The sequence below is a fragment of the Lucilia sericata genome, unplaced genomic scaffold, assembly GCF_015586225.1.
Source record: "Lucilia sericata isolate MDLA Ls3-8-SP2 unplaced genomic scaffold, ASM1558622v1 Contig003425F_arrow, whole genome shotgun sequence".
Classification (NCBI taxonomy): Eukaryota; Metazoa; Arthropoda; class Insecta; order Diptera; family Calliphoridae; genus Lucilia; species Lucilia sericata.
In genome coordinates, this window is record NW_023996871.1 from 9417 (window position 1) to 30982 (window position 21566).

Below are 21566 nucleotides of genomic sequence, written 5' to 3' on the forward strand. Positions count from 1 at the left end.
CTAACAATTAATTCATAAACTCATGTGTGTAGCAAATAAAGGTGATAAAAAATACTCACCATTAGTTAAAAACAAAAAATGAAAACGGTTATTTTAGTAGAAAATTTAAGTGAGTCAAAATTTTATTAAAAATAATAACAATAACCAAAAATAATAAAAAAAATTAAAGATAAGAAAAAATATGTATTTTGTTCTTAGATTAAAAATTTTTGGGTTTTTTTTAAAGATAAATGAAAATAAAAATTTGCTTTAGTTATTTTTTTTATTTGTTTTTTTTTTTTTTATAAGAAAACAATACGATTCTCACCTATAGGGTGCCCTTTCATTTATTTATTGTGTAAATGAATAGTGAGTGTATTGTACTCACATCATCATTGAACAAATGATAATCTAATCAAATTGAGAGTGATCGAACGATAAGTAAATAGATCATTGTAATTTTCTTTTTCTTTTTTGTGTATTTTGCTGTTGTTATTAGTGCTGCTTCTTATTGTTATTTTCATTTAATTTCTACTGTATCATTAAGTTGGCGGTGTTAGGGGTCTCTATTATAAGCCACAAAAACAAACAGGGGGAGCAAAGATTTCATTTCAGTTTCTATGAGGTTGACGTAGGTAATTTGTATTCATACAGGTTTAGTTATCACAAGAACATTGAACGTTATAGAACGTTTTTTTTTTTAATTTAACCAAAAATACTCTTTTTATATATTTTTTTGAATTGATTAACGTAAAAAAAGTATATATTTATATCGTGTATTTTGTAAAATAAAAATTTCTTGATAAAAAAATTGTTTTAAACTAAAGAAGAAAATTGCATTTTTTTTAAATTTTCGTTTACTTATTGTTACAAAAATAAACAAACAAATTTTGCAAGTGCGTCAAATTAAATAAAATTTACGTTATTTTAACAAACAAAATTTTGAAATACAAAAAGTGATTATTTATTTAAAAAAAATTAAAGTTTATCTTTAGCAAAAACAAACGTTGTGGTTGAAATTCTTAAAATTCGTTTACATTTTTATATTGTTTTAATAAACCAGTTCAATGTATTTTTAAGCTTTTAAATATTTATGTTTCATATTAATTTTAACTAAATATTTGTTGTTTCTGACTAAAAATTTATTTACTAATTTACAAAGAAAGGCTTTCATGTGAAAGCTGCATGAAAATGAGTATTTATTTAAAGTGACTCATGTCATTGCAGGGGTATTTCCCTCCGATTTATAAAATTTTACGTCTGTGTCAAAAAATTTCTAAAAATATTGCAGTTCATGTTAAATGTAATTCAATGGAATATTATATTTTTGGAATTTTTAACCTGAGATTAAGATTGAATATTAAAGTTTTTATCTCAAAGTGTTTTGTTGTTTAAATGTTATTTAATTTGTTTGCAATTTTAGAAAATCATTAATTTAATTTAGTTAATCTTTGCAAATGATGTTTAAATTTAAAAGTTACTTTTGGTACATATCCTAAAGCTACAATAAAAATTCTTTAAAATTCATTAACATTTAAAAAATAATATTTAACTAATGTATAATATTTATTTGAATTTTTTAACATATTTAAAAAATCTTCGAACATAAGTTCGAATTTTCGAAAAATTTTAAAAATGTAAACAAAACTGAAATTATATTTAAATACAGAAGACTATTTGTATAATTATAATTTAAATTATTTCTTTTTGTATTTCAGTTCTTAAAAAAGCGTAGAAATAATTAAAATAAAATTAAAAAAAAAAATACAAACAATTAAATATCAATTAACTTTAAAATTTTTCATTATTGTTATTTTTTTAGGCAAAAATCAAACCAATCAACTGTTAATAACAGTCACAACAGAGAAAATTAAAACACATACAAGTTCAAAACAGAAATAAATTTATACAAAATGTTGAAAACCAAAACAAATGATGATAAAGTTGATACACTGCTGGCCAAAAGTTTGGTACCCATCATTGATCTTGCGCATTGTGGTAAGTGTTGCTATTTTAATTTATAACTCTACATATAAATAAAAAAGTAAAAATTCATTATTCAGCAAAAATCTAAAAATTATAAAATAATACCAAGAATTTACTTGTATAAATTAGCATTTATTTTGTTTTATAAAAATCAAATATTTTTGTTTAAACAAAATCTCAGTTACTCATCTATTTAAAATTCTTTAGATAAAACAATTCTTATTATACGTAATAAATATAATGACATAGTTATAGCAAAGAATTTGTGAATTCCCCTTTCGTTACTTAACATTCGTAAAAAAGATCAATTAGCGACCTACACTAAGTCGAGTTCAGTTTTAAAGGTTGAAGGTGAAATATGTTTTTGTTTTTGTCTACAGTATTTTTAAATATGAAAACCTTGAAAAGATTTCATAACAAAAATAAAAAGTTTAAACTTAAATGCAACAAAATAAAAAAAATATTTATTATTTAAAAAAACAATAATAACAAAATAAGCAAGTAAATAAAAACAAAAGTATTGACGCAGTTAAAAGCAGACGCCAGTAATGATTTAAAAAAACAGTTAATCTTAAAATTTAAAATAATAAATACATAACTACAAAAAGTTTTTATACACAACATAAAAGAGAAATATTTAAAAAAATTTATTCGAAATACTGGTATAAGCTGCTTTAAGGCAAAACTTTTGTTTATTTAAAAAAAATAATAAAAGGGAAAACACCTGAAAACGTAAAAGTAAATAAAGTTACGTCTAGAATTTGTTTGAATAATTATATTAATTAAAAATAATTAGTTACATTATAATAACTAAATTATACTAGTTGATGATTAATTTTGTAAAAAAAAAAATAAATTTGGAAGTATTGACTAACTAATTAGCACAGTTAATCGATTTTAAAATACTCAAAATTTATAGTTGAAAAAATTGTTTGTTTTGAACTTCGTGTGAAGGTTTATTTATAAGTTTGTCATTTCATTTGTAAATTCCATAATTTAATTTTGTGCGTCGATTTAGTAATATCCGTGTGTTTGTTTTCTAAAGAAAAGAAATAGTATTTGCTAAAACATTTGCTAAGATTTGGTGAAGGCGAATGTTTTATTTTCTGCAGACTGTATGCCTTGTAACGTTTGGAAAGCAACAAGATTTAGAAGGAGAAAAATAGCGATAGAGACAGTAAAGACAATATTGAAGGAGTGAAGAATAAAGATGGTAACCAGCCTATAGAGAAGTAGAGAACATAGTGTGTGATTAATTACACACCCACTTCGACAATTTTAGGAATGCAAGAATACGTTCAGGTTGAACAGTTGACAGATCTGATAGATCAGAAAAGTATGGCGACCCTATTGCCTGATGTCGAATCGATTTAAAGGCCGGGCAATTACACAAAAGATGAGTAATTGTTTCCTCCTCTTCATTTTTAAAGCTCCTACAAAAGGCATTGTATGGAAGACCAATGCGTCTTGCATGATTTCCCAACTTGGAATGACCAATAACATAGTGCTCAGATGTATTCTGCTAAGCCCTTATATATAGGATGTCTTATGGGATCGATCTTAGCGATCGAGGAAGTATGTTCTTGAGACCACCGATATTGAGCTGAACTAAAATAAATGTTGTGTATTTGTTTCTTAATGGCCGCAATTGGACGCCGCAGAACTGGACTATATCCGGTATGGCTATCCTTTCGCCAAGATATCAGCACAGTTTACGCTCAGTGAGCTTATTATCTTCAGCGCTTCTTCTAACCTCTGAGACAAGGTCTCAAGATGCGTACTTACCGCTACTGCAACATCGTCAGCGTATGCAACCGTTTTAAAACCCAATCAGGGAATGTAATGCCGTCTCAACAGATTTCCCCTTCATATAGGCATGCTGAGAGTTTGAGAGCAGAGTTTTGTCAATCGATAATCTAACTTTGAAATCTATTATTCACTGCAGAGTTTTAAGCAAGAATGACGCTAGACTTTTTGGCTTTGTGTGTGATGTCTTACCCGTTACACTTGGTCCACTGCGAAGGTATGTAGGACCAATAAATACAGGCCTTGTAAATAGTACTAAGCCAAGGAGTGATCAGATCTATATTATTTTGTAGAACAGAAGGGGATTTGTACATGATTTTACGATCTTACATGATTTTTGTGATAGCAAATAACGACGATTCAAGTGAAATCAAAGGGAAATCAAAATGTCAATTTCTTAGGTATTACGTTATTTTCATTAAATATTTGATAGGTGTGAACGTACCTTTAGACATTTAAAAGTTAAAATTATGTAAATATTTTTAAACAAAATCAATAAATGTAGATTATTACAATTGCAAAACGTGTTTTTGCTTAATTTTTAGATGATAATCAATTTTATAAAAAACTAAAATAATTTTTCATTAGTTGCTAAGCGCTAAAGCAAAATGATGATGATAATAAGATAATATAATGTTTACATTACAAATGACGAATATTATGTATTAGACAACTCGGAACTAAGGTGAACTTTTCATAAAAATTTTTTGTTAAAAGAAACACTTGTTGCTTGTATATAGTTCCTCGCACACGATACATTCACACATTCTTCCATTCATTAAAAGAATGGAAAAAATACATTTACGCGCAAATGTCAATGAATTATTATTAGTCATCTATTTAAAGAACTAAACAATTTAAAGTTCCCAAATGTTTCAGTTTCAATTGAATTACAAACATTTTCAAAACAATATGAAGATTCTTTTCAAGTGTAGTTGTAGCCTTTAAGAGTAACACTACTGACTGTATTCTTATCAAAAATTAAATAGATTTTGTTGTTTTTTTTTTATTTATAAAATTGTGTATGTTAAATATATGTTTATAAATAAGTAAATGACTGACTGAATGACTGACAAGTATTGATAAAAATTCAAACAATTAAAATCCAACACCACCCATCATCACTGACGACACATTATTAATTCGGAAAAGTAGATTCTTACTCAGCAACAAAATTTCTACAAAAAAATTGTATAAATTCATATAAAATTCTAAATAAATTGTTTATACAATTAATGTATCATAGTTGAAGCAGTAATTAAAAGAATTTATTGCTAAATAATTAATGAAATTTAATTATTTTGAATTTTAAAATCTTGTTTTTTTTTTATTATGAAAAATTAATTAATTCTTTCAGATTGAACTTAGAAGAAAATGTTATTTATAAAGTAATTTTTCTTGCTCTTATAAAATTGTTATAAAACGGGATAAAATGTATGTTTCTTTATTTTTTTAATTTATATAAAAATATGAAATTGAATTTTGAAAAGGACATGACAAGTCCTTTTCAGAAAATTTTAGAGGAGAAGCTACAAAACGTAATAATTTTGCATCAATCATGAATGAGTGTTTATAAAAATATATTTTTTGTTTTATTTTTGAGCCTAAAAATTTTCATGAATTTTAAATTACAAAAGCTTGTAACAAAAAAGTTGTTTTTTGTAAACGTTCCTTAAATGTTATTTATAATTGAATACATAGTTTTAATTATCTGCCTTTAAGGGGGAATTAATATACGATTAAATTGAAATAAATCAATTCATATATTTGTTAGACAATCTTATATATACATATGAATACTATCAATATTTATTTACTAATTTATTTATACAGTCAACGTAATAATATATAAATAAATGTATGTACTACTATTTAAAGAGAAATAAAGTGTGCAAATTCAAACAAAGTACAATTACAATATTCAAATAAACTTTAATGATATAAAGTACCACATTAATTAGTAACATTTTTCTTTTTTTGTTAGTTCTTAAATACAGAAGTATGCAATCAAATCCTATTGCAACAAAACCAAAAGGTTTTTAAAAATTTATTGACAATTTCTTAGCATTTTGAAATTAAACTTCTTAGATAATTGTTTTTCATAATAATACAATTACAATTAAAAATACCAATTATTTACTAAATGATAAAACAACAACGCATTTCGCAAAAATGTCCTAGACATTTTGCAATTTTATTTTATTAGATTATCTTTCAATTGCATTATTAATTGAAGTATTTATTTCCTCAAAAATTGGCAATTGTTTTCGCTAGATTTAATAAATTGCATTTTTATGACTTTTTGTTCGATTAATTTTAATCTCTATAGATGTAAATATTTATATACAGATAAACAATTTGGAATTTCCATTGATAAAGAATAAAAAATTTACTTTTTTTTAAATAATATTTTGAAATTAAAAATAGTATTTAGATTGATAAGATATTTGAATTAAAGAAACACTTAAATGCATTATTTATAAGGGAATTATAACGTTTTTGCCTGGGAAGAAAATACGAAAATTTAAAATGTTCTTAAATCTGTTATTGCAGATTTTCTATTGATCGAAAAGGTTGATTCATTAATTTTAAATTAAACTCTATTGGTAAAACTTATATTACTTCTTAATTTAATTGGCATTCCCCAAGTCTTAATGCTATTTATGCCTTCAAATCACGAATCACCAAAATGCAATACTTCCGTAAAAATTATAAATCGCACAAGATTTTAATTATTAGTCTGTCTTTTTAAACTTTATCAGACTTGATGGCTGGTTTATACTAGGGTTCTATAAATCGACTTTCGAATAATCGAACAATCGACTTTTTATCGAAAAAAGTCGAAAAGTCGACTTTGTGAATAAAAGTCGAAAAAAGTCGATAAGTCGAAAAAACTCGAATAAAGTCGAAAAAAGTCGAAGAAAGTCGAAAAAAGTCCTAAAAAGTCGAAAAAAGTCGAAAAAAGTCGAAAAGTCGAAAATTGTAGAAACAAGTCAAAAATAGTCAAAAATTTTAAAAAAGTGGAAAAAAAGTCAAAAACTCTAAAATAGTCGGAAAAACTTGAAAAAAGTCAAAAAATAGTCGGAAAAAAGTAGAAAGAAGTCGAAAATAGTCAAAAAGTCGAAAAAATCGAAAAGTCGAAAAAAGTCGGAAAAAGTCGAAAAAGTCGAAAAGTCGAAAAGTCGACTATTTATAAAATACTTATAGTATAGTATACATCTTATCTTATTCATAGATGCAGTAAAAATCCGATATTTGGATGTCAAAAATAAACCACATTCTTTCAAAGACACGCTTTTGTAAATTTCATTGGTTTTTCACCAAAATTTGATGTACTTTGAATATGTTATTTGTAGTGACTTTTCAACATCTCTTTCCTCACTTTTAACATGGTTTTTATTTGTAAGGAAATATTTGGTTTATAGAAGCGAAAAATATGCAATCGCATTTTTAGATGTGATTAAGATGTCGTTTGTAAAGTATGACATCAATTATTTTTTGCTGGGAACTGATATTTAAAAAATAAATTCATTAATGTTCAATAAACATCTTTTAATTAATTGCTGCTTATCAATTTCGAATGAATTTTGAAAACACATATTTATATTTACCAATTAATTTGTTTTTAAACTAATTGCAGCAAAATTAAATTGAAAAATTTTCATGAAATGATTTTTAAAAATAAAAAAATTTATTACAAGAAATTTGAAAATTTGTCTTCAAAGATTTAACATTTTTTTAAGTCGCTGTAATTCTATTTCAATGAAGGCAAAAGCCAATTTATAAATTTTATTTAATTGAAATGTTTTCGCACAATTTCATTTTGCGTACAACACCAACCATCCATACTAACTGTTGCCTGCCACCGGCCACAACGAGAAAAAAAAAAACAAATCATTTTGAACACATAATTTTATTATTGCTGCTACAGTTAATGTTATTGCTGTTGTTGTTAATTTTATTATTATTACTTTAGTTGTTGTTATTTACATTTTGTATAGGAAATTAGCAATTCTCGAAAATTTTCAATTATACAAAAAAAAAAAAAAAAATTAAATAACGTAAATAAATAAAAATTTGTCAACCATTTTTCAGTTGATTCCGCTAATGATTGCTAATTTTTGTATTTCTTTTTATTCTATCAATAAATAATTGAATATGCCAATTTACTTAACTTTTGCATGACATATTATCTATAAATCAAATAAACATAGTAGTCATACGTATTTTAGTACATATGTATGTATATCGTCATCTGAAATGTAAAAGGCCATAACAACACTTTTTAAACATTTACATTTACTAAATGCTATTAAAACTATAAAAAAATAAATACGTTTGAATATATGACATTGTCTATAATGTTACTTTTTAGTACATTCGCCCTTTTGAATTTGATGTTAATAAAGTCGGTGTTTTTGACAATAGATTTCTAAAAATTTGCGATGCTGTGTACCATTTTCGATTATAATTTTTTTGGTTGTTATGCCCTTTTATATTTCAGGTGACTATATACAGTACAGAAATAACATTGTATACATACGTTATAATATTGTTTTTCCAATGAGCAATCGATTAGTTGACTACTCAAATAACTACTATATAAGGTTTGGAAAATTTTCCATGTCTCCCTCTTTGTATCTTAAAGTTATTGTTTACAAAAGAGATTTAAGGTAATTGAACTAATTATTAAATAATGGCAAACCATAAAATAATAATATAATAACTAAATACTGATTTTCTTATTAAAAAATACGCCTAAATTTGTCTCACTCTAATAGTTATCTTCTATGTATCTTTTTCTGATTTCATGTCAAAAGTTAAAGGTGAAAAAAACTGACACTAAACTACTCCTGTTACAGATTCTTAGAAGTATACTTCTATATATACTCTATAGAGACTGTTAATACTTTTTAGATACAAGATTTTAACCCAAATACCAAGATTTATTTGTCATTTTATCTGAACTATATTTTGAGTCATACCAATTGTTTTCATTAATTTTATTTATAAATTTATGTCAGTTTCACTCGTATCTTGTATATTTTTTGTTTTCTTTTATAATCGACTTTGGACCAGCACTACTAATTTCATATTCAAGCTTCAATTGATTTTTCAATATCTAATTTGGCATTTAAATTAGCTAGTTTGACTGGAATACGACAGTATCTGGTATGAACATATGTTCATACAGTCAATTTTAAATTGTTTATACGAATATTCGAAATGTCATAGATCTTAATTAATAATAGTTGTATTTTGTAATACCCTTTGTGCTACATGAATAGGGAATATAAACTCTATTGAAATGCTAGTGACTTTTTGACAAAAGTCACAAGTTTTGTACTCAAGTTCTAGGATTTCAGAAAAGTTATCAAATAAAAAAAAACTTTGAAAATGCTTTAGTTTAGGTTTCTCTGGAGATTTTAAACCTTCATAAAACTTTTTATGTTTCATTCGTAGGGTATTTAATAATTGTTATATGCGATTACATATATTTTTAACATATTGTTGTCTGACTATAACTTGTTTGTATTTTGTAATTAAATTAATTAAACAATTCAATTATTTCAAGCGCAAAATCACATTTTATTTTGATTTAATTACCAAATTTGTTTTGCATTTAAATAGATTACTAAATTTGGTAATTTAGGTAATGCAATTAATAATTTCTTTCTTGTCTGTATTTTAACGCCTCTGTCATTAAAAAATAAAATAATATTAATAAATCTAAATAAAATAAATTTAATTTAATATTATATAGCTACCATCGAATCATATGCGGTAAATAAAGAGTATTTCAGAAGGTTCCCCTATTCTTTTGTTATTGTCAAACAATTTACTGATTTATTAGATTTATGATGGATTTTATTATCATATATCGATTCTAATATGAACATCAGGTTGTTTTTTGGAATATGACCTTTAATAGGGGATTAAGCCAATTATGGACTGAGCTCGAATTTAAAAAAATTTAAACAAATCTGTTTTTATCGAATTTGTATAACTATAAAACGATTTTTTTTGTAAGGGGGAATATATAGAAAGTACTGTCAATTATGGACTTATCTTCATGAAATGCTGTAGGTGATTTTAATTCCTACAAAGCTTGTCTATGTCGAATTTCATATCTTAATCGTATTTTTAAGCCAGCGATGAGCGGTAAAGTTTTTTCTGAAAAGGACCTTATATGGATGGTAGGGTCGAAAGTCGAAACCCTAAGACCAAGTTAGACGTTTCTGAAGGATTGAATACTAATATGATCTCAGATTTTCTCCATCACATCTTTGATTTGAGATATCGTGTCCTGAAGTTTGATAAAACGCCTTAATTCTTTAGAAAAGTAGACTTCACTGTGTTCAAAATTTGTCAGCCTGTGTTATAAACATATGTACATGTGTACAGATTTAAATACCGCAGTGAAATTGTGTTTAAAATTTGACTGACTTTGGAAGTCAGTCAGCCTGCATCAATGGAAAATATCTATGCAAAATTTCTGCTCCCTAGCTCTTCCTGAGTCCGACTCTCTCGTGTTTGGTCTACGACCAATATTTCGGTATGTTACAAACGGAATGACAAAATTAATATACCTCCTTTTTTATGGTGGGTATATGAATGCAAAACTGTCTAAAAAATGAGAATTGATATAATTTTATTTAGCTTGGAACCAATTTCTTACCATTTCCAATTTCTAACTTCAACATTTTGAAAGTAACTTCATAACTTTTATGGCATACGCACAATTGGGACGAACGACGAATTTCGTATAGCACGACGAACTAGTCTACAACAATTCGTTGCGTAAATTCGTCGAATGGAACACAATCAAATTATTCGTACTGCGAATTCGTTTCAAAATTTGTTTGTTCGAAATTGGAAAAAGTAAGAAAAAGGAACAAAAATTCTATTTTTGTGAATCTCCACGATTTTGAGATAATTTTAACAGCTTTAAAATTTATTCGAACATTATTTCGAAATTAGAAATTGGCCTCGAAAAGAACTAAAATTATATTTTTGTGAATATCCCCAATTTTGAGATTATTTTAACAGCTTCAAAATTTTTTCGAACATTACTTCGAATTTTGGAACTTAATTTTAAATATTCCAACATAGCATTGTAGTGTCATCAAGTGTACTCCAGACTGCTAAATTTCAGACAATTCAGCCCACGAGAACTGGTTTTAATAGCTTTAAAAATTTTTCGAACTTAAGTTCGAATTTTCGAAAATTTTATTTTTAGTTTTTATGACCCAGAGATTATTTTAAGAGAAAAAAAATTTTCGAACATAACTTCGAATTTTCGATTATAATTTCGAATATTCGAATATAATATAGTATTGTCATTAGCTGTACTCACAACCGCCAAATTTCAGCAAATTCGGGCTACCGGAATTGCTCTTAAAACGATTTTCCCCAATTAATTCGTCGTTCGTCTGCGTAAGGATAATTGACAAAATTCGTTCGTTTTAGTCAATTGTTATATACACATATAACTATTTCCTATTTCATAGAAATTTGAATAAATTTCCCATGAATTTCCAACAACTTGTAAAGTATGCACCATTAAACTATTTTAAGCATTATCACTAAATCCCCAACTATTAATTGGTTAACTTAATACTTACTAAAAATGAATAAAACTTTTTTTCATAGTATTGAATATTTATTGTCGCAAAAGTTTGTAATGTTCTTAGTGATTTTAACCTTTTTTCTTCATCTGAAACTATATACAATTCTTCGTATTTACATCCGTAATAATAACAATAATACTCTCTCGTATCTAATCTTAAATAAACAGAATAAAATGGCAAGATAATTTACTTTCAGACTATCAATCCTCCAACATCTGCAATTGTTATCTAAGTGTGTGGAGGTATATTCCTTGGAATTGTTTTATTATTTATTTTTGTTTTTTTTTTTTTTAATTTTTTGCTAGTAACTACATGAGCATGAGTATCTAGTCTAGTAATAAAGTATACACTCGAACATTAAATATTGGTTGGTATTATTGTGTCAGTGTCGTCGTCGGTGCTTAACTTGTTCTTTTAGTTTAAAGGTTTTTGTTGTACTTATTTATAATGTGAATGGCAACATTTTTCGATAATCCAATGATGGTTGCGTGACAGAAAATTTGTTAGTTTTTTTTAAAGCGTTATTCACTTTTTATATTATTTGAACTTATAAATATAGCAAAAAATAATTAAATTTAAACATTTCAGCAAAATGTCTAAAATTTTTAAATCTATACTTAGTAATAGAATACTTTTTGTTTAAATTTATTACATAACAATTATCTAATAATGTTTGTTATATATTAAATATTTTCAATTTAGAATAATATAAAATTTAGTTCACGTGCCCAACTCTAACGTTTATTTTAATTTTAGAAGGTTTATTCTATTTCCTTTGTTTTTATTTCGTATTCTATACTAATTTACTTACTCACTGCAATATGTAAATAAAACATTTTTGTTTTAATTTTACGTACAATTGCAGTTTTTTTTATAAATAGATACTTTAGTTGGTCATAGGGAAAAACTGAATTAAAAATAAATTTTTTCAAAGTATTTGTGAATTCTATGTATAAAGTTGTTTTATTGAAAAAATATTAAAAAATTTTAATTGCATTTATTTGTAAAAATTTATTTTCTCAGTTGTTGTTGTTTTCTATTAAATTATTAACTTTAAAATTAATTATTTGATTGCATGTCGTATTTGCAAATTTAACAGTGTTTTTTTTTCTATAATCAGGTACGATCATTAAACACATTTATTCATCACACATTTGTAACGTGTTTGCCACCATATTTTTATGAATGAATAAATTAATAAAATATTAGCCCAATACATATAGCTAATTCAATTGCAACCACATTTTATAAGTGTTGTTATTTTAAAAAATCCAAGTTTTTATAAAATAATTAGATTTTGCTTATTGATTGGCAATTGTTAATAAAGGTTTTCGTAATTTTATACAGAAATAAATTGAGGTTTTTCAGTCATAAGATTTTTTATTAAGAAACAAATGGGTACAGTCATATATTTTTCACCACAAATGCATTTAAATTTATCCGCGATCTGGGATGGAAAATTCAGTACTATTACAAAATGTCAGTAATACATTGAGAACTCTTTCTGTATAATACATTTCTTTAATAGTGCAATTCAATAGACTTTTTTATAGACAAATTTAGTTAATAGTCCACTCAAGAGACTCGTTTATTGTCTTTTGAATAAAAATCACATTTTCTTCTTATCTTTCATTTCAGGTACCGAAGAATGTCCAGTAAGATCTGTTGTCAATCGCGTGGGCTCTCAACTACACAAAGCTCTTTCAGAGAAAGGTATGGCTCTCTTAGTCAATCATGGCATCTGTGATGAAAAGGTAAACTAGATTCTAGAGAAGAAAAAGAAAAAAACATATCTTAAATTATCTTTATTTCCTATTTTATTATAGTTGAAAACAGCTTGGGATCATTTAGATGATTTTGTAGATTTACCCACGGACGTTAAAGAACTTTACATACGTACAGGTGATGATAATCATGGTTACGTTAGTCCTGGTCTAGAACGTTTTGATGGCAAAACACCTGAATTACGTCATGCTTTCAATATCTGCACACTAAATGCTAAAAATCTGCCAGAAGAACCATTGCCCGGTTTTGCAGATCATATATCTGTATTGGCCGAAGATTTCAAAGCACTGTCACGTTTTCTGCTACAAGCTTTAGCCCTATCACTCGATATACCGCAAACATTTTTCCTGGAAAAACACTCACACATGTTGTCCGGTGACAATGATAATGAGACGACATTACGTTTACTCTACTATCCACCGGTCATCGAAGATGACGAAGTTAGTAAAAATGAATTTATAAAAGGTCGTTGTAAATACAGTTACCAGCGTTGTGTATCAGATCAGCCAGATTTTCGTCCGGAATATGATCCTCGCGATGAATATAATGAGCTGGATGGTGAAGACTCAAAGGGCCTTAATGGCAGCTTAAATTGTACAGAACGTAAATTGCCCAATGGTGCGGTGATACGATGTGGCGCCCACACAGATTATGGCACATTCACATTATTGGCACAGGATTCAGAGGGTGGTCTGGAGGTTAAATTACCGGGTAGTGAAAAATGGCAAAGAGTTGGTCATCTACCCGGAGCCATTTTAATAAATTGTGGTGAAATATTATCGATATGGACACAAAATCGTTATCCAGCATTGGTATGTTTAAACATTTTAAATAATGATATTAATAGAAAGACTTATAAAAGTATTTTTATCTAAATTTTAGCAACATCGTGTAGTAATACCCGAACAAGAACACATACGCTCCAGAGGCCGTCATTCTATAGCTTTCTTTTGTCATCCTGGTAAGTTGAATAATTGAGAATTGTATATTTTATTTATGTAACTCATGTTTTTTTACTACTTGCAGATAATTTGACAATGATTTCTCCCAACGACTTACCTCTACCCGCTGATGGTCAAGACCTTACCTGCAAAAAGACCCGCAAAAAGTCATTTAAAGCTGCGAAAGAAAAGTAAGTGGATTTTGAATTTTATTGAGAATTTTTTGAAAATTTAAATTTTATCAATAATTTTCAAAAATACTAATTAATTTTATCTACAATTTTCAACTTTTCTTTATAAATTTAACGAAAATTCTCTAAAAAGAAAGAATTATCGAAAAATGTAAATTATAATTTTAATGGAAAATTTTAGGAAAAAAAGTAAAATGTTTTTAAATTTCCAGCTAAATGTTATATTTAAACTGTTAATTAACAATAATTGTAGATTTTAAAATGATCACTATTCTATTATTTTATTTATGCAATTATTTTTTTTTTTTCATTTTAGAGTTTACAATGCCTACCAACTGATACAAAAACGTTTTCGAGATACTTACCACAATAGTTCACAATAACTCTTACGTACTTTAGATAATAAATAAAACCGGGACTTAATTTTTAATGTCCTATATTAATTTAGGATAAAAACAAAACAAAAGAATGAAAAAAATTATATTTATTCCGTCAACTGAAAGAAATAAATGCAAATAATAATAAAGTGATTATTTTTATAATATACATATAACGTATGTGTCCAATTTTTATTTTCATATTTTTATTTATAAATCTATTCATATAATAAACAATTACATATTATTTATGTAAATCTTTTTAAATATTCATAACCATTTTTAGTTTTAGTTATTATGCAGTATATTTTATTTATAACTTTAAATATGTACTTACTATTTGTATAATACATACTTACATTAATTTTGTATAGATATTTTTTCTTGTTTAACTGTAAACAGTTATTTATCCCTCCAGTCATCTATCAGTGAATTTACATTCTATATATGTATGTATAATTCTATTGCTAAATTCATATTAAAACTCATATAATTTGTAACTTAATAAATAATTAAAAACCAAAAAGTCCTTGATATTATGTGTACAGTTTAAGAAGTTGTTATTTTAATATGAAAGTTTATTTAACAAAACTGCTTCAATCGTTTAAAATTTAGCGGTTTAATATCATATCAACAACAAGTCAAAATGCAACCCTACATTGTATTCCCTGTTGTTGAAATGGGTGGTAACTTTCAAAGTGTTAATATTAATGTTATAGAAATATGGCCACTCTTTAAGTAGTCATTTTGTTTAATAAAAAGTGGATTGTATTAATTTAGTAGTGTGTTAAAAATGTTGGGTAATATAACAGACGTTTTTGAAATGTGCAAAAACTTAAAATGTGTAGTATTTGGAATAATAAATATGCATTATACTTCTGCCAAAAAAAGTTAAAAGATAATATAAAGTTTGCATAGTAAATAAAGAAATAAAATATGGAGCAAAAAATACTAAAGTTTTAGTTTAAAATGCTTTGCAAGAACAAAAATGGCGTCGGTGTCAATCCTGCGAAAGAAAACTTAAATTTATAATATTTATTAAATCTGCGGTATATTTCGATAAAAGTGTATTAAAAAACTATAGTGAAAATATTAACTCATTCTTTGCTACCGCTACATTAATGATACTTGAATACAACAATTTTACATTTACTATTTTGGAATTAAGTTCGTTAATAATTCTAGACTAAACTTATAATTTGAACACAAAATTTTTGTGCCAAAATTGAAAAGTACATAAAACTTTCTGCTGAAATATACAGAATAACTTATGGTCTATTTTATCCTTTTAATGAGATCGTAAGTATACTTATTTCCAATATTCTGCAATTTCAAAAATTTTTGGAGGCAAATTATCACTTTTAGCACTTGATCTAATTGTATCATATTCAGTTTACCATTTATTTTGTTAATTCGCGAAGAAATGAAAATATCCCTTTTTATACCCTTCACCTTCGTGAGAAGGGTATATATAAGTTTGTCATTCCGTTTGTAATTTCTATAATATAATTTTCCGACCCTATAAAGTATATATATTCTGGATCCTTATAGATAGCGGAGTCGATTAAGCCATGTCCGTCTGTCTGTCTGTTGAAATCAGTTTTTAGAGGACCCCAGATATCGGCGAGATCCGAATCTTCAATAATTCTGTTAGACATGCTTTCGAGAAGATCGCTATTTAATATAAGAAAAATCGGTCCATAAATGACGGAGATATAAGCAAAAATCCGAGACAACCTCTGAAAATTTCATTAAAAAAGACAATTTTTTCATGCTTTGATTAATAAGCAACAACACTGCTTATTCATTGAGTATTTCGTTTCACATGTTTGGATGACTGTGTGTTTCATTGGCATGTGTATATTGTTTTTGTTTCTTGGTGTATTCAGTTTTGTATGTTTGGATGGCTGTGTGTTTCATTGCCTTGTGTATATTGTTTTTGTTTGTTGGTGTACAGTTTCGTTTGTTGGTTTTACTGCCTTGTGTATTTTGTTATTTGAGTGTTTATATCGTTTAGCGTTGTTGTTGTTCATTTTGTTTTGCTATTGCTATAATAATGATATAATCGGGAAAATTAAATAGGTACATAAATTTAAATTTTATAAAATTTATATTTTTTAAATACACTATGGTGAAGGGTATATAAGATTCGGCACAGCCGAATATAGCACTCTTACTTGTTATTAAACATTTTGGTTAATACTACTGTTGCTAAATTGTTCCAAATAAAATAACAAATTACGTGGAAACAAAAAATTGACAAAAACCCATTATTTCAAATAAATTTAAAATTTCGATGAAATATTTTTTATCGAATTACTTTTTATAATGGAGGATATAAATATCTGCAAACAGTTGCATAATACATACACAATTCCATATCGAATTCTGTATTTTAAACATATTGAAATTTCGATTAGAAGTAAACTATTTTTAATGAGTTTAATAAATCTATTTTTTATTGCAGTTTGTAAGTGTCCGGGTAAAAATTCTAATCGTAGTGCCAGTGTACGTGACCTGACCATTATGTACGTGTCTTGACTAATTAGGCAGAGCAAATTAATGTTTTAATATGTTTAAGTAAATTTTATTATGTATATACATTCCTATGTAATTGTTTTTAACTAAAACTAGTTATGTATTAATTTCAATAAAGTCCATTCTTAATTGCATGAAATTTATTGAACAAAGATCCTTTTTGATGTATATTAATGAAGGGGTTTGTCTAGGATAAGTGGCTTGTGTATTGAATATATATAGTACAAAATAAATGCGTAAGATGGCGCTCTCAAGGCACAAAATTAGCGCCATCTATTGTTCATGTTTGGGTCACCACAAAATGTAAAAAATCGAGTTTTTCAAGGTGGCAACTCTCATACCAAAAAACCGATCCCACTAAAGAAAACGATCTGGTAACTCTACGATTTTCTCGAAAAAATCACAAAGTTGCCAGATTGTTTTTCATAGTGGGATCGATTTTTTGGTATGAGAGTTGCCACCTTGAAAAACTCGATTTTTCACTTTTACTAACAGAAAAATCTTTGAAAATAGATGGCGCTATTTTTACACCTTAAAAGTGCCATCTGACGGAATTATTTTACACTACATATATCCAATTCACAAGCCACTTATTTGAAACAAAAACCCAGTTACTCTTGCAACTACCCAGCAAAAATTTGCATTACCTAGTAATCTAGAAAGTAATATTGGAATCACGTGGAAACTAATTACTTTTGGGGTGAATAACTAATTATTTTTGTTCGACGAGGTTCAAATAATATGTACCTACCTTAAACAAATTAATAAATGGTTACTAATTTGATTACAAAAACTTTACGAAATAACTAGTTACAAACCTACAAATATGTTATAGGATAGCTAGTTATTTTTGGCCGACTTTGTATGTAGAAAACAAAAAATAAAAAAATTCCTCGGCCGGGATTTGAACCCAGGCATTCAGTTGTTTTCTATGTTTCTCACTCCAGCCGCTTACTCGATGCTCCATTAACATGTTGCTTTTTATAATTTTGAGAACGGCTTTTTACAAAAATATATAAATTAATGTCATTTTGAAAAAAATAAACAGTATCCAGCAGGGCTCGAACCACGAACCCCCTGTTTATTAAATGAACGACCTAGACAATTGAGCCATAACAAATCCAAATTGTTTTGTTCTTTACCAGTAATAACCTATTCAGCTAAATGAAATAATGTGGATGATAATGAACACTCATTACCAAGTAATGTATGAAATAACTACTGGCTATTACCAAAAATTTCAGATTTTTTGCTGGGTAGTACATAAAGAATAATTTAAGCAATTTTTTCCGATAATTTTCTTTATTAAATTTGAAATACTTGTGTACATATAATAACTTTATAATTAAATTCATATTTATTCTTACATATTTTCCTTGTTTGTTTAAAATGATTCATATACATATTAACATCCACTGTTTCCATTGCTCCATTGTATTAAGTTGTTGATCAGATCAGTCCCTATAACTACATATTAAATAAAATGGAATTAGTTTACTGGAAAAAAAATAATATGAATTGGAAAATATTTGTTCTTTTAAATGAAAGTTGCCCTTCTCATTTCCTAGTTGATAACGATAACTCTAGTAATTGGTATCCAAAAAGAGTTTTTTTTAAGCCGGTCTATGAGCCCCGAATCTTACTATGATAAATCATAGAAATCGCTTTTTCTAATCAGAAGCTCTTAAAGTAAAGAGCTGAAATTTGGACAGAAGATTGGTCTCCCAAAAAAAGTCGGGATTTTTGGATATTCGAATGTTTAGGGGGTAAAAAGGGTAAATTCTGTAACTTCATATCTCCTAAACAATAAAAGATACAAGAACACCATAGCTTACAGTAGTTAATTTAAAAAATAAGCGGACAGGTGTCAGGCCCCCTTTAGGGTCTAAACTGGTAAATATGTACAGTATATTGGTACTCCTTCATAACGAAACGAAAAAATTAGTACTTTTTGGATTGTCGGACGTTTTAGAGTAGAAATTTGTACCTATTTTTGGTACTTTTTGCATAAAACATTGTTTCATATGTATTTACTTGTACATATCAATGAATACTTAATGATGGGTTCTCACTTCACTCGATGATTGAGTTTTTTTGGTACTTTTTCGTTCTTTTTCTATAATATTGAACGTAGGAAGATGAAATTAAATAAGAGAGGTATTTTAGTACGTTTTCATGTTTCAATTTGTACATTTTGAGATTTTTAAAATATTGAATATAAAAACATAAAATGGAACATATAGTGTCCTGATTGAACGAAAATTTACTGACTTGTTCGTTCTTTTACAAATACTTTTTGAATTTTCTATATGTAGTATTGAACCTAAAAACATAAAATTGGACATGCATTGTATACAAATCTGTATAAGAGGAATTTGTGGTTGAAAATTTAACATATTTAGGGTCGGTTATCGTTTAACAGGTAAAATATTTTATATGCCGGTTAAAATATTTTTGTATGTAAACTGTCAACTTATCGTTAGGATAAAATATAATCAGACATTGAGAAAATAGAGGTTAATTTAATTAAAATCTATAAAAAAAGAATTGTTACTTTTTCGTTCTTCAACTGCTATTTTTTTGAATTTCCTGCAATATTGAAACTAGAATCATGAAAGGGAACATAGATTTTCAATATTGAACCTAAGAACATGTGTGAAAATCTATTAAAGGAGACTTTGATATTGCAAATATATTTTGGAATAAAATGTTTATTACTTCAATAGGAAGAAAAAAGTACCAAGAGGGGGGAAATTTGAGAAATATGAAATTAAGCATATAGATCCCGGAGTAAACGACAACCTATAGAAGGGGACTTTTTGGTAATTTTTCTTCATCAAAAGATACTTTGGAGTTTTATATAATATGGAACATAAAAGAAATTAGCTATGTAGAGACTGGTGTAAATATTTTTTTTCTATATTATTGAACTTAGGAAGATTAAATTAAATAAGAGAGGTCTTTTAGTACGTTTTCGTACTTCATCTGCTATTTTTTGATATTTCTAAAATATTGAATATATAAACATAAAATGGAATACTTAGTGTCCTGATTGAACAAAAATTTATAGAAAGAACTTTCTGAACATAAAAACATTAAATTGGTCACGCAGCTTCCGGATTTGAAGCATTATAACAGCGGGAAGACACCTTCGTTTAAAAAATATGTTATGTCATCTGAAAGTCCAATGTGTCGACTTTAAAATAAATTAACTAACATCACACCTTCATCATTCTTCGAGATATATTAACTTAAACCATTTAAGAAGTTATCTTAAAGAAGGATAAAGACATGACAGAGTTAAAATCTGTATTTTAAGGTCGATAGAGAGGAATTTTAGATGACATATCAGATTTTATCAATTAAGGTGTCTTCGCGCTGTTATAACGACTCAAATACTATTTAGCCAAAAACGTGGATTTTTTACTTTTTAGAGTACGATATCTCAAAAACTTGTGTGTAAGCGATACTCAATCCTTTTGTCTTTGTATATCAATGTTATATCAATTTCGGCTACATCGCAGACAGACAAACAGATCGACACACAGCAATATAAAAACACTTTTAATAATTTAAGTTTGTTTTGTTTTGTTCTATTTTTATGGAAAACTAAAGTGCATTTAAAGAAGGTAATAAATATTATTTTTCATAAATTTGTTTACTAATTTTTTGAAATCATTATTACACTACACTGGGCTACTTTTATTTTCTTATATTAATGCATAATCACATTTTACTTAATAAATGGCTGTGTTAAATCAAGTCACAAAAAAAAAAAATACTCAAATATACTCACCTTATCCACAAAAGTAATATTTTCGCGGCGGAAATGTAGTTTTTGTTCAATGGTTATTAAAGTTTATGTTTGTTTTACAAATTATAACTGCGTAATAGAAATAAAACGTTTTCGTTTAATTTTTTTTAATAAAACAAGAATCTCCGATCAAGCACAAGCAAAACTTTAACAGTGAGTTACCATATTTCACTTTCTGGTTAATAGATTGCCACATTTTCATTTTGTTATAATACCAACAACAGAGTTGTATTTTATCTGTTAATAAGACATAAACTTCAAACTAGGGTTCTATAAGTCGACTTTCGAATAATCGAACAATCGACTTTTTGTCGAAAAAAGTCGAAGTCGACTATTTTGTTCCAAAAAAGTCGATAACTCGACTATCGTCTGTGAAAAAAGTCGAAAAGTCGACTTTGTGAATAAAAGTCGAAAAAAGTCGAAAAGTCTGAAAGTCGAAAAGTCGAAAAAAGTCGTAAAAAGTCGAAAAGCCGAAAAAAGTCGAAAAGTCGGAAAAAGTCGAAAAATGGAAAATTGTA

General features: G+C 26.8%; 1 protein-coding gene across 1 annotated transcript; it reads left to right on the forward strand.

Annotated features, from left to right (window-relative positions):
* Positions 1-637: 637 nt before the first annotated feature.
* LOC119614794 (1-aminocyclopropane-1-carboxylate oxidase-like) lies at positions 638-14869 on the forward strand. The gene is made up of 7 exons (XM_037970901.1): positions 638-875; positions 1802-1977; positions 13041-13156; positions 13229-13999; positions 14070-14148; positions 14214-14319; positions 14636-14869. Exons 2-7 carry the CDS (start codon positions 1893-1895, stop codon positions 14700-14702), a joined length of 1224 nt encoding a protein of 407 aa, XP_037826829.1. The 5' UTR covers positions 638-875; positions 1802-1892; the 3' UTR covers positions 14703-14869.
* Positions 14870-21566: the final 6697 nt, after the last annotated feature.